This window comes from Anoplopoma fimbria, chromosome 23 (genome assembly GCF_027596085.1).
Source record: "Anoplopoma fimbria isolate UVic2021 breed Golden Eagle Sablefish chromosome 23, Afim_UVic_2022, whole genome shotgun sequence".
NCBI classification, from domain to species: Eukaryota; Metazoa; Chordata; class Actinopteri; order Perciformes; family Anoplopomatidae; genus Anoplopoma; species Anoplopoma fimbria.
In genome coordinates, this window is record NC_072471.1 from 3,852,145 (window position 1) to 3,866,436 (window position 14,292).

At 37.1% G+C, this 14,292-nt stretch overlaps 2 protein-coding genes across 4 annotated transcripts in view; both read right to left on the minus strand.

The window, feature by feature from the left end:
• Window positions 1–6,906, minus strand: part of dgki (diacylglycerol kinase, iota) — a 63,279-nt gene extending 56,373 nt beyond the window's left edge. For all 3 annotated transcript variants that reach the window (XM_054624397.1, XM_054624396.1, XM_054624395.1), the window contains exon 1: window positions 6,572–6,906. In XM_054624397.1, coding sequence (XP_054480372.1) covers window positions 6,572–6,783 — 212 coding nt within the window. In that variant the 5' untranslated portion in view covers window positions 6,784–6,906. The remainder of the gene's footprint in view (window positions 1–6,571) is intronic.
• Window positions 6,907–12,763: 5,857 nt separating this feature from the next.
• Window positions 12,764–14,292, minus strand: part of creb3l2 (cAMP responsive element binding protein 3-like 2) — a 29,825-nt gene continuing 28,296 nt past the window's right edge. The window contains 2 exon segments of the mRNA XM_054624777.1: window positions 12,764–12,999; window positions 13,642–13,876. Coding sequence (XP_054480752.1) covers window positions 12,924–12,999; window positions 13,642–13,876 — 311 coding nt within the window. The 3' untranslated portion in view covers window positions 12,764–12,923.

The window sequence follows — 14,292 nt, forward strand, 5'->3', positions numbered from 1 at the left end:
AGGATGCTATGCAGATGTATGCAGGTGAAGGCTCTCATTCCTTATTGATTTTTATTGGTTCAATCCACTTTAGCTCTGACGGGGGTGAAGAGAGCAGGCAGTTTGAGAAAAAGTAATCACCATACACACAAGATGAAGAGCTTTTTGTGCTATAGTTCCTAACACATCTTATATATCATTGTTACAGGGGGGGTTTCATGATTAAGTCATTCAGAGATTACATAAACACCAGGGGATCACCAGATGTATTACAAATCATCCTCGGATATATTCTGTAATCTGGACACCACGAACGTCCAAACATTTGTGCCAATGTCCGCATATTTGACTGGATGAATTCAATCTTTTACCTGAAAAGGGGATTACCAAAGGCACAAGGTTTCATCCTCTGGGAACCATGAATGCATGTGTGAAACGTCTTGCCAATCCATCAAACACTTGTAAAGATATATCACCAAAGAAACTAAAAATGTCATCCTCATTGGGCACGAGATTTAACGTCAGGGAATCAACTCAGTCGGTAGGATTCATCCTCTGAGGACCATGCATGTCTGTGCATATGTCATGACAATTCCTCCAACAAACGTTTCGATTTCATTGTGGCTAAAATGGTAAAATAGCAAACCAAGTATTGCTGACTTAAGCACCAAATCGATGATTTCTTTTAATGCTTAAATGCATAATTGCTGTGATTGAATACCAAATACAAAAAAGCAAAACCTTACACATCTTTTTTGTACCTCCAGATTTAAAGAGATCATATGCGAGTACTTCCTGTGAGGAAGTAAATGTTGTTCCACGTTGTGGATAATGAGCATTGTTTTTCTGCGTTGGCCTTCTAAACTTAATTTCCCATGGGTGGGGGTGGTAGCCAGCGCTATTCTGCAGAACCGTGACGCGTCGCTCGGTTAGACAATTAGCGTACAAGCAGCATGGCGTTACAGAGGTTTATTCTACAGCTGAAATCTCTCTTTCCTATCGGCTGTTGACCCGCGTTTGTTGTTGAAAGAACTGTAAAACTCGGATCACAAGGCAAAAAAAATTCATGGACGCCTTTTAAGAGCCCGAAGGTAAAATCTGATAAAGGCTTGAATCAAACATGCCGCTCTGCTGAACACTTTCAAGTGCACCGCTTTTAAATGTAAATTTAAGAGCTACACAATTAAAATATTTGGCATGAAGACGGAACAATTCAGATCAAATCTTTAAAAAGTTAAAAATACATATGCGACCGTAAATGCTTTATTCTAACGCCTGAAGACAGTCTTGGAAATCAAACAAGTTATCAGGCTTTTTTTAAATTTATTTTTAGAGCAATTTAAATTGTATTGCTCCACCTAATGTATTAGTTCTCTGTTGGGCAATACAGTAATTGTCTTATAAAAGCCTCTTTTTTGCCAATCTTGTTGTGACACAGCTTTGTCTTCAGCTTTGTCTTCATCTCTCTCTCTCTCTCTCTCTCCATCTTTTTTCATACCTCCCTCAACTCTGTATTTTGGCCTAATTGAAGGCTGATAAGAGAGTTTTGTATTCTGGCGGCATCAGATGATGAAAGGCCTTTGATCACTGTTTACCCCTGCAGGTGGTTCACAGCGGTAGCAACATGAGATACATTCATATCTTTTTATGTTTTGCCTCTCTTCATGTCTCTCCAGTCTTTTTCTTCCCTGTCCCTGCTGTATATCGTCCCGTGTGCCTCATAGGACATGAAAGCAAAAGTATATTGGACAAGTTATTATTGTGATCCGTTGTTTGGGAGGTGGGCTGTAAATAGTGGAGGGATAGCGTTACGACATCCTGTCCTGTGGCAGTTTGTTTCTGCACCGGTTCCCATAAAAGGCGGTGGTGAAATCTTTCACCACACGATAAGCCGGCTGACGAAACAAAGTGTTTGTTTCTTTGTAATTTGTTTCTTTGGTTCCTCTTGTGCAAACAGGTCACGGTGGCATGTTTACCCAGCAGAGTCGTGGTTTAGGGGCGGCTGGGTAGTCTGCCATGTGGAGGGTCTGGTGCTGGTCCAGGGAGTCATTAAAGGTCCCTGTCCGTCCAGCTGCAGCATCATGTGTGGGTTGGTGCATGGTCCAAATGTGAATCTTGACTTTTATGACATTTCATAGAAAAGATATATCAAATAAACCTTTGTGCAAACATTCAGTAGTTGAATATGTGTTTAAAAGCTAACAAAGGACTTTGACTTTTTTGTTTGACTTTCATGTTTTTTATGTATTAAACAAACATTTGATCATTTTAAATATAATCTTGCAAAAATGTGTCATATTGTGATATATATATTTACGTTGGGAAAATATTCTTATAAATATCATGATAGGATTCCAGGTCCGAGTGGGGTACTCTGTATGTCATTTTTTAATAAATATAATGACATCAATATATATATATTGTGATGTAACATATGGACAAAATAGCTCGACAAGTCTACCTTTTATTAAATAAAATGTAAAAAATTGAATTGAATACAGGCGTATTGATTGGCAACTAGAGCTGATGGGTTTGTCTATTAAAAAAGAAGCCAATCGTCTAAAATGAATCGTCAATCAATCGCTTTGATTATCCATTTATCTTTTCACTCATACTATAGTTGTTTGGACTGTTGGTCTGACGAAACAATCAATTTGAAGGCTTGGCATTCGGCTCCTCTTTTTCCTCTGATATTTTACAAGAATCAGTCCACTAGAAAATATTCCATAATGTATATAATCAGTTAGCTGCAGCCCTACTTGCAGGATGTGGCTCATTATTGCCTCATACACCCAGAACAGTTAGATCTTTGTATCATTGTATCTCCCACCATACGTTCCAGCCAAGTTGCATTAAATATTGTATGTGTTTATCTTAATACAGCCATCAGTCAATTATGACATCAGTAGTAGAGTTAAAGTCTAGCCGCACATTAGGACTTGAGAAAGAGAGTTCAGTGGTGAGAATGAAGGCTGTGAAGAAGCAGGAGCTCCATTAGGGCCCATTAGATTTACCGTAGAGGACCATCCATCCTGACAGCTGGATGGTCCAAAGAAATGTACACAGATAGACAGGAAGTGCCTGAAAAAACAACTTTCTGACTCACTAGCTCGCTCACAGATTGGATGGTCCAGCTGGTTGACTGACTAGCTAACTGAAGAGATGTCTTACAGACTAATAACTCGGCCTGACACACACACACGCACACGCACACGCACACACACACACACACTCAAAGCAACTGTCTGTCTGACTGTCATGAAGGCAGACGTCTAAGAATAGATGAAAGGAGGGACAGTATTCTGAGACAAAGTGTGACAAATCTGCCAGATAAGTTACACGTGCCCTACGCCGCCGTGAACACATCGTACCACAAAAGCACACGCGCACACATTAGCTTTGATGTTTCAATGCCATTATTTCTCAGCTGTTTCATATTGCCACATATGGTAATTCAATCCTTGGCACCGGCCACTTCAAAGCTATGTAAACTACCTTCTTACAAACCGTCTCCCCCTGACTCCTCTTCATGTATTTAATCCAATAAAGCCAAAGGTCAAGACAGCGCCAAGACACGGCGGCATGGAAGTCAAGCGCCTACAATTGTCATGCATGGTGGAGAAGTGCAGGAACAAAAAGACTCATTTGACATAATTAAAAGACAACCAGACTGCATTCATCCACTCCATACAAATAACATACTGTGTGGAGGATTCAAAACAAAAGAATCTTATGTCCATTGTCTATTCTCTCGAATGGTGAAACAAAAAACGGTGCACTTCGTCATTAACAGTGGAAAAAAATTCTCCTTGTGTTTCCCCCGAAAACATTTTTATGAACCGCAAACAATGGATGCACTTACATGAGCCAAACATTTTCTCTTTCCAAATGAAAGTAATCCTACTGGGGATTTCCAACGAGGCCGTTTACAGAACACGAGCGCTGAATAATACGACCGGGAAAAAAAATACTCTGAAATCTATACTCTTTGTGCATAAAATAAATAGGTTGACATTTTGGGGGACTGACCGATAGAGCGTTGTCGCCACTGTGACTTTGCCAGACATCCAGCGGAGAAAATAAATAGTCCGGCACATAACCATCTATAAAACCACAACCACAAAACCACTGATTAAGCAAATCAAGAGTGTCAACAGAGCGCTGCAGGAATGAATCCTAACATCTAGAAATGGTTCGCACTGTTTGCACTTCCCTTGTCTCAAAGTCATTGTTTTTTTTGGTTGGATGCCTGAAAATAAGGTCTGTGGTTAACACAAGCTGAAGAGATTTTTTTATGTTTTGTTCATTCAGGAATTTTGAAGCTTTTCTGCGTCTTAAAAAAGTCGGTTTGTGTGGCCGTGGAGTAATTCCTTTATATCCTAATCGTTCGCTTTTACTGTACGCGATTGCATTAACACTTCAAAAATCATAAAAAGTAGCCAACAGCATCCTGAAATGTCAAATATAAACGTTTAATCGTTTTCAAACATTAATATGTGACTGGATTTGAATAGTTCAGTCAGTGTTAACCACAATAAACGGGTAGATTTAAGGTGTATCTGCAGCTGAAGGTGAATGATTTCACATTCAGACATCCCAAATGTCTCACTCATATCCTAAATGTATGTTGAATGAATATTGAAAGCAGCTTAATACATAACCTCTGCAGCACATATGACAACGGTCAGTCTTTACTGAACAAATCAACCCTTTCACCACTTTAAATTGGACAAGGCGAACCAGCTGTGGCCTCTCCCCCCGATGATGCACAAAAGATGGTTTCCCTCAGAGAAAAAGTAAGTAAGTAAGATTTCATTTATATAGCACCTTTTAAAACGAAGTTACAAAGTGCTGTACAGGATGCGGATCCACAAAAATAATACAGAGAAATAAACAGCATACAAATAAAGTTAAATGCAGAAAAATAAAATAAAATAAGATAATAATACAATTACATTTTGCACCAGTTGCAGGTGGGACAGGGCTGCTTGGCTAAGACAGGAAAACAGAGCATTGCAGTAGTTTCAAGGCGTGAAAAAATGAGAGTATGGATAAGTAATTCCAGATGTCTGGTTGAAAGCATTGATTTGATCTTTTGCGATGTTGCGGAGTTGGAAAAAGCAGGTTTGCACAAGCTTGCTTATGTGTAAATCAAAGATTACTCCCAGGATTCTTAGGAAGAAAGACATCAAGACAAATGATGGTTCCAGTGAAAGAGCGGCGAGTCTTTCCTCAGTAATGTATAAGCCTTACAGTACAGGTGTTTAAAAAGACTATGGATCTTAAAAAATGAAAATAATATAATGAAAAGGACAAATTATCTTTTATTATTATTGGATTATTCAGTTCCATCCCTTCTTATTAAATTGGGTGAACTTCCTTTCCCAAATGGCCAGTTTATTCTGTTTTAACGTCTTTAACAAGATGGATATTTAATACGATTGGGACGTTAATTACTGAAATAAAAGACGCCTGGTAAAGCTAATATGAATCCTTGTCTTCATGTTTAATTTATATTCATTTATTGTTCATAATTTAGAGAACACAGATTTCTGAATCTATAATAGTCTGAAATACAACCGGGCCGACATATCCTGCTTTTAAACAAATATTGAATTGCCGATTTTGGAGATTTTTTTACATCCACAAACTGTTGCTTTACTTTGCCACAGTCTCCCCAATAAATCAATCAGACACAAACACGTTCAAATGATTGATTTGACCTCCAAGTGCAGATGATTTTGGTTGACATACATTTGACTTAGATGCCACACATTCCTGACTGACATTTGACAACATTTGTGTTTGTGTGTGTGTGTGTGTGTGTGTGTGTGTGTGTGTGTGTGTGTGTGTGTGTGTGTTTGTGTGTTTGGTTTCTGGCCAGTTTTCACTATCAACAGCAGCTGCCAGTCACACCAGGGTGTCGGGCTGCTGCTGGCATGCATGCACACACACACACACACACACATGCACACACACACACACACACACACACACACACACACACACACACACACACACACACACATACACATGCATGCTCATCTACACACACACACACACACACACACACACACACACACATGCATGCTCATCTACACACACACACACACACACACACACATGCACACACACATGCTCATGCACACACACACACACACACATGCATGCTCATCTACACACACACACACACACACACACACACACACACACACATGCACATCTACACACACACACACACACACACACACACACACACACACACACACACACACATGCTCATCTACACACACACACACACACACACACACACACACACACACACACACACACACACACACACACACACACACACACACATGCTCATCTACACACACACTGCACACAAATCAATACTGTTTCTGCTCCCCCTCCCCCTCCTCTTCAAATGCTCCAACACAACAGGGAAATGAGAACACACACACACACACACACACACACACACACACACACACACACACACACACACACACACACACACACACACACACACATATACATTGTTGCATGTGCAACATTGTTTCTCTCCATCACTGACATCCTCCCCACTCACCGATAAGAGGTCTGTTTCCTGAACGCCAGCCCTCGCAGCTTCTCCTCCAGGCTCTCCTGCTCCATGTCGGGCAGGCTGCTGAACGTGTCGCTGCAGCAGCCCACTGCTTCCTCCGACCCGGCGCCGGACTCAGAGTCTCCCCCGTCGGCTCCCAGAGAGGCCAGTCGGCCGCTGAACCCCCCCGTGGTGCGCTCCTTCATTTGGGGGTCCATGCTGGTCGGTGCACGGCTGTCTCTGCCCCTGCTCTGGACCCCCCCTCTCTACCGGCTCCTGAGGAGGTTTGACCGGAGACAGTCTTCAGGTACTGCACTCACAAGCACCCAGCAGACTGGGAGGGAGAGATGAGTAAAGCTGGCGACGTCAGCCAGGAGGTGCAGCTCCTCATCCTTCAAAATAAAGGATTGGCTGTACGGAAATAATGCACTGGTTAAAAGGGTTATTTCTAAAAAATATATATATATTATTTCCATGACATAAAAGCAGTTATCTATACATAAAGCTATGTTACTTATATTACATTACAGTCATTTAGCAGACGCTTTTATCCAAAGCGACTTATAATAAGTGTATTCAACATAGAGAACTACTAGTCACCAGAAACATAAGTGCATCTCCTTTCTTAAACAAGCATCTAAGAGCATAAACCAGAGCAAAAGTACAGAAACAAACTAATACCAATACAATAAGTAACAAACTAATACGAACAAACTAATATGAATACAATAAGTGCAACAAACTAATATGAATACAATAAGTGCAACAAACTAATACGAATACAATAAGTGCAACAAACTAATACGAATACAATAAGTGCAACAAACTAATATGAATACAATAAGTGCAACAAACTAATATGAATACAATAAGTGCAACAAACTAATAGGAATACAATAAGTGCAACAAACTAATAGGAATACAATAAGTGCAACAAACTAATAGGAATACAATAAGTACAACAGACTAATACGAATACAATAAGTGCAAAAACTAATAGAATACAATAAGTGCAACAAAATATGAATACTAATACGAATACAATAAGTGCAACACAAACTAAGTGCAACAAACTAATATGAATACAATAAGTGCAACAAACTAATACGAATACAATAAGTGCAACAAACTAATATGAATACAATAAGTGCAACAAACTAAATACAATAAGTGAATACAATAATAAGTGCAACAAACTAATATGAATACAATAAGTGCAACAAACTAATAGGAATACAATAAGTGCAACAAACTAATATGAATACAATAAGTGCAACAAACTAATATGAATACAATAAGTGCAACAAACTAATAGGAATACAATAAGTGCAACAGACTAATATGAATACAATAAGTACAACAGACTAATATGAATACAATAAGTGCTCAGTGGAAGGCTCAGGGTAGTACTTCTTGAAGATGGGCAGCGACTCTGCTGTCCTGACGTCAGGACTTTGTAGAAGGCAAAGAAATGGGAGGATTAGTGTATTTCATATCTTATACTCTCAGCTTCTTGGGCTGATTACACTCTTCATAAAAATGAACAAGATTAATAAGAAAGCAATTCGTTGTGCAACCTCACAACAGATATTTCCACATTCTAAAAAGAGCAACGTAACTTTTCTACACATTTTAAAAAATTTGTATCGAGTTTTATTTCTTAAGGGTTTACAAAAGGATGATTTACAACATTTACTACATGCTATGGATTTATTATGTGGACATCCTTTTACAAGCTCACAATATTTTAGACCAGCAGTTGATTCCATAAACAAGTAATCTGATTATGTCTAAAATCAATCATAAATTATTTTCCATAATGTCAAGACAGTAGACTCATGTTTAGGCTGTATATATTGGAAAACTGTGCTGTTTTTTTTTTTTTTAGGATGGTCTCACTGTAGTGTCTGTTTTTATAGATGAACAAACTGTAGTTTAGTCATTGTGGTCACAAGTGGCGTCCAAACAATACATATTATTATACGCTATTATTATTGCAACACTCTCTGACTTACTGGGCAATATTATGTGTAATATTATGTGTAATATTATGAACATAATCAGGGACTTTGTTTATATTTTGGCGTTGTGTAAGTTTTGTATTTGTATTGTCTCTGAAAAAAAGCTTTTATTTTAACATGTATGACCGGAGGTAGTGTGTTTGATTCTTTGTGAGACTTGATGATTTGATGATTAACACGTTAAGAGTGTGCTGACCACAAACTAACCGCAGCATCGGTCCGTCTCTGTGAGCTTATCCGTGCGTCCGTCCATCTGACCCCATGGGGAGGAGCAGCGTGGCATTGTGGGATATTCCCTCTCCTCCTCCTTTCTGCAGCATCATCACTCAGAAAGTAGGGCAGAGGGTGAACACACACTAATCACACACACACACACACACACACACACACACACACACACACACACACACACACACACACACACACACACACACAGTCCATATGGTGCATTCATGGACTGCGTGTGTCAGATCTGTTATGATGATTATATTCTCACGTTGCTTTTCATTATGTTGAATCATTCTCTGCAGCAGTAGGTCTTTCCTGACTAAACATCAGGCCACATCTGTTTACAAAGTCAACACTAACCTGAGGTGACCTGTTTGACCTTTGTGTACTACAGTGGAGCATCTGTCTGTAATCCTATTAACCATAAATAATTTAACCAAACACAACACATGCACCTAAAATTACAGACAAGCATTCAGTTATTCAGTAAGGCTGCATGTTTATTCATCATTAAGTGAATATTTTGATTTCAAATATTTTAATTTGTACTAAATCTCCCATAAATGTGACTTAATAAATCAACATTTTGTCATTATATATCTTAATTTTGACTTAAGTCAATATTTTGCCTTAGAATTTTTTAATTTTGACTCAAAAAGTGAACATCTTGATTTAGAATCTTATTATTTTGACGAATTAAATCAACATTTTGATTTCAAATCTTTTAATTTTTACTAAGTCTCCCATAAATTTGTCAACATTTTGTCGTCATATCTCTTAATTTTGATTTAAGTCAATATTTTGACTTAGTCTTTGAATTTTGACATTGTGTCTCATAATTTTGATTCAATAAGGAGACATTTTGACTTAGATTTCTTAAATTTTTACATCATATCTGATAAGTTTGACATAATAAGTCAACATTTTGACCTCATATCTCATTATTATCATCATTATTAATAGACTAGCTCGAGTTAGTCTTAGTAAGTCAAATGTTTGTTTAGCCGTGTCTTCATTGTGACCTACAATGGTCATATTTACTTTTATAATGCATACATTTTCATCTATTTTGTCTGGAGGAAATGTGCTTCCATAGAGGGATGATGGTGAGGGGAAAAACACACTTTTAGAAAGAAAAACATAGAATAAAAGCCATCTTTATATTTGATGAGATCAGACTCTCACACCAGGAATCAAAAGGCAGAAAACAATATAGAAACTCTCTACTTGATCCCTGATAAAAGGATTTTTCATTTATAATGAACAAGTTCTGTAAAAAAAACCAACTCCTGCAATCCTGTGAAATCAGCTTGCAGCTCCTTGATCTGTTTACAAATGTTTCATCACACAGGCTTAAAGAGTCTGTTCTGTTATTCATATCGATTTTATTACAAACACACCGCACCATAACTGGAGCGGTAATGGAATGTATTGTTGCAGCGTTACTATGAGACTGGACTGTTGTGAAGCTGTGGGACTGTGGATTGTCTCGGACTGTCACAGCAATCCGCAGCACCAGTTATGAGGCGATGCTGCTGATCTATTTCAGGATCCTTGTCCTGGTGGAGGGTCGGTATGTTCACCCTGAGACACATGTTTGTCCCTAATGGAGTTTAACTTAATTTAAAGCTGCACAAAAAGATCTTTGAAGACAAAAACTATTTATAATCCAGTGAAGTAAACATTACATTTTGGGCAGTTGTTGCACTTATTTTGCAGGTTTCTACTTAATAAAAAACTACAATTATTATTGACTTTTAAAATAAATAATAATTAGAAGGTATAATGTTTACTATGTTCACTATCTTAGTTTAAAGCTACAACAAGGAACTTTCATTTAGTGTTGATTTTGGCGGTCCCTGTGGACGAAAGTGGTAGTGTTTCATCCAAGTATCAATACTTTTTACAGTATTTCCAGCTTAAAAATATCATAACTTGTTTATTTGTCTTTCCTTCTTCTCTAATGTCAACAAACAGACCAAACACAATCACAATGTTCTTTTGCAGAATATGCTTTTACTAAGGAAAATACTATATATTCATTTGAAAGCAAAGAGACAGGAGTGGCTTTACACTGAAGCAACATGGAAATTAAAGCTGATTTGTGAAGAAGAATAAAAAAACACTCCCCACTGGCTGCTAGTTTCATTTCCAACTAGAGAAGTTTCCACAAAAAATACATAAAAATCTTGCGTTTCTTTTGACTTCTCCTGCAGACTCGGCTTCTTTGGAGCAAAAACTATCATCATTGCATCCTAACATACAGATTTAACAATAAATCTTTGACAGTCTAGCCACTGATTGATCTACAAAGCTAAAAAAATATGAGACTGAGATATACAAATATTGTTTTCTAGTCTCTAAACATGACTGTGGTCTATTTCTGTTGACAGTTTGATTCATCCTCAGTTTGTAAAATATCATTTCTTACGTTTCTGGACTTAAATATCTTCACTTTCAACAGTGGATAGTGACTTTTTAGCAAATGGGATGTTTGTATTTTGGGATAAACAGAAAGTGAACTGTCTGTAACACACATGAAAGAACATGTTTCAATAAAGCTCAGAAATAAAAAACAAAAACAACTGTAATACACTTTTAAACAATGAAGACTTTAAAAGCCATGATGTGTAATTAACAAACTAAACCCAACAGAAAGTCAGAACAAACCGTAAGCATCTTACGTTCATAATTTATCAACATCGCATCCAAAACAGACTCTGAATGAATTATGGATTGGTTTATAAACCATATAAAAAGGTCCAACACACATTTAGACTTGCTTATTTATTAACAACTTATATTTACAAAAATAGATACTTTATTTTTTTTCATTTCTGGGAAGAAAGATTTTTTTGGCAAATGCTGTGAGATCAGAGCAGGTAAAGTCTCTTTGAGCTGACAGTGAAAGTAGAAACTTTGCAGGATTAAAAGGCCATAAACAGTTACTGCAGAAAGTTCACTCTGTGGTTCCATCGCACATTTAATAAAAAAAGTTTAATATTTGGGGAAAGAGATGATTAGATGAGAAGATCAATACCAGTCTCATGCTTCTACGATACATTTGAAGCTGCTGTCAGCAGGCGGTTAGCTTAGCTTAGCATAAAGACTGGAAACGGAGGGAAACAGCATATTAATTTGGTAATTTGTACTTTTACTCTGGTAGGTGTTTTTTTTATCTTTGGTCAGAGCAAGGCTAGCTGTTTCCATATGTTTCCAGTCATTATGCTAAGCTAAGCTAACCTGCTGTTGGCCGTAGCTTCATATTTAGCTTTTTTGCTTTTTATTTTACTGGATTTTCAAACTGCAGTCGGTATTAATTGTGATCAACACACCTAAAAACATTCCAAAAATATCCCAAATATGACTTTATGTGTTGAAGTTTTTTTTTTCAAATATGCGCAGGAACCTTGAGCTAAGCCCTCGATGTTTGAAATGTCTAGTCAGCTGAAGAGTTATATAAACAATATATATAAAAGAGAGCAATAAAATAAAAAATAACACAAAAATATATTATGAACACAAACACGTATCAAAATGGGATGTATGCCTCGCTGGAATGAAATAAAAACATTTAATATTAAAAAAGAACTACGAAGAGCAATAATTTTATGAAAATAAAATAAAAAAAGAGGTTTCTATAAATACAAAGGTTCTCTGTCAGTGTCCTGTAAAAAAGCCTCACATGTCATATTTAAATATACTTTCCACTGGAATAAATGCCACGCTGCATTGTTCAATATATATATTTGAATTCATCACAATGTGATTCAAGCCAGATTCAACTGATAACTTTACTCATGTAAAAAATATTCAGTGCAACTTCACGTCAGAAATTAAGGCGACCAGCCTCTTTATTATTATTATCAATATTATAATAATAATATAATATATATTATAATATTATAATTATATAATAATATTATAATAAGTATTATTATTATTATTATTATTATTATTATTACAGTGTATCTGATTAAGCAGAGATGGAACAAGCAGCAGTGGGAACTGTTGTACTGTATGAGCTTTGCTCCAGGACACTGAACCATTATCTACAGAGGGGAGGTCAAAGGTCATCATGGGGTTTTGGGGAGTTGTTGACATGAACCTCATGAGGTCTCGTTGACCGTTCGCTCCAGCTCGATCATTTTACTGCTGCTCTCATTCGTCATCTGCTCCAGAGACCTGAGAGACGAAGATCAGAGGTGAGTTCAGACCGAGGTTATAATAGATTCACATTATATATTATTTTTGATTTTAATTCAGTTTTGACTTTTTATTTTTTTTATTTTAGTGTATTGTTTTTTAAGTTTTCAAAAAGAACTGGGATTGATTATGAAGCACCATATTCTGGTATGATCATGCCGTCTCCTTTTTTCTGTAGAGATAAATTATAGCTAAAAAAACTAAAACTGAAATAAATTTACGTCCATTTTTTTTTTATTAGTTTTGTAGCAAAGCTATATTGTTTTGTTTAGTTAAATTTTTTCTGAAATGATATCATTTTTATTAAGTTTCATTTACGATTTCTTTTTTCCATGCTTCATTTCGTTTTAGTTTTTATTTTATTTTATTTTATAAAACATTAAACAATACGTGATCAATTCTAACTTCCACTGCTTAAAAAAAAGTATTAAAACTAAGAAATATTTAGATATATACAACTTGTGTTGAGGGGTCATAGGCAAAAAAGTCCCGGAACTACTTTTTAGAGTTTGTTTGTTGATTTATGCATCATCTATGATAGAATTATTAATCCTATTGACTATAATTAAATTAATTAATTGATATTTATTCCAGATAACCGTAAACCTCCTGTGTGTTTACCTGTGCAGGTCCATCAGCAGGTTTTTGGATGTCTGCGTATCGTTGTTTTTATTTCTGAATGGTGGGTGTGTCTCCACAGTGCTGGGCTCGGCGGCCTCTTTCTGTTGCTCCGAGCGACGCCACGCTGCCATGACGACGGCCGTCGTTTCCTCCCATTGGTCGGGATACTCCCCGCCGAGACCGAGGAGATGAGGCTGCTCGTCCTCGAAGGTTGATAAGAGATTCCTCGACTTAACTAAAAGAGGAAAACAGATATTTTTTATTTAGGTATTTTATATTAAAATATCAGAAAATCTTCTTAAACAGGTTAATAAAGTTTTGTTCAGACTGTGTGTTTTGTGTGTGGGCAGGACAGGAAACTGTATTTGATTGTTAAGAAAATTATATCTGGTGTCTATTACAAAAGTGTGTGTGTGTGTGTGTGTGTGTGTGTGTGTGTGTGTGTGTGTGTGTGTGTGTGTGTGTGTGTGTGTGTGTGTGTGTGTGTGTGTGTGTGTGTGTGTGGTAGTAGAGAGGATGTAGTGAAAGGTCAGCTCTTGTAATCAGTAGCTCAGCAGCTTTCTATTATCGCAGCGCTGTAGGTGGAATCTGATTATTGCCGATGTTATTATGGACCTCCACAGTTTTATAGAACTAATGATTCATTACAAA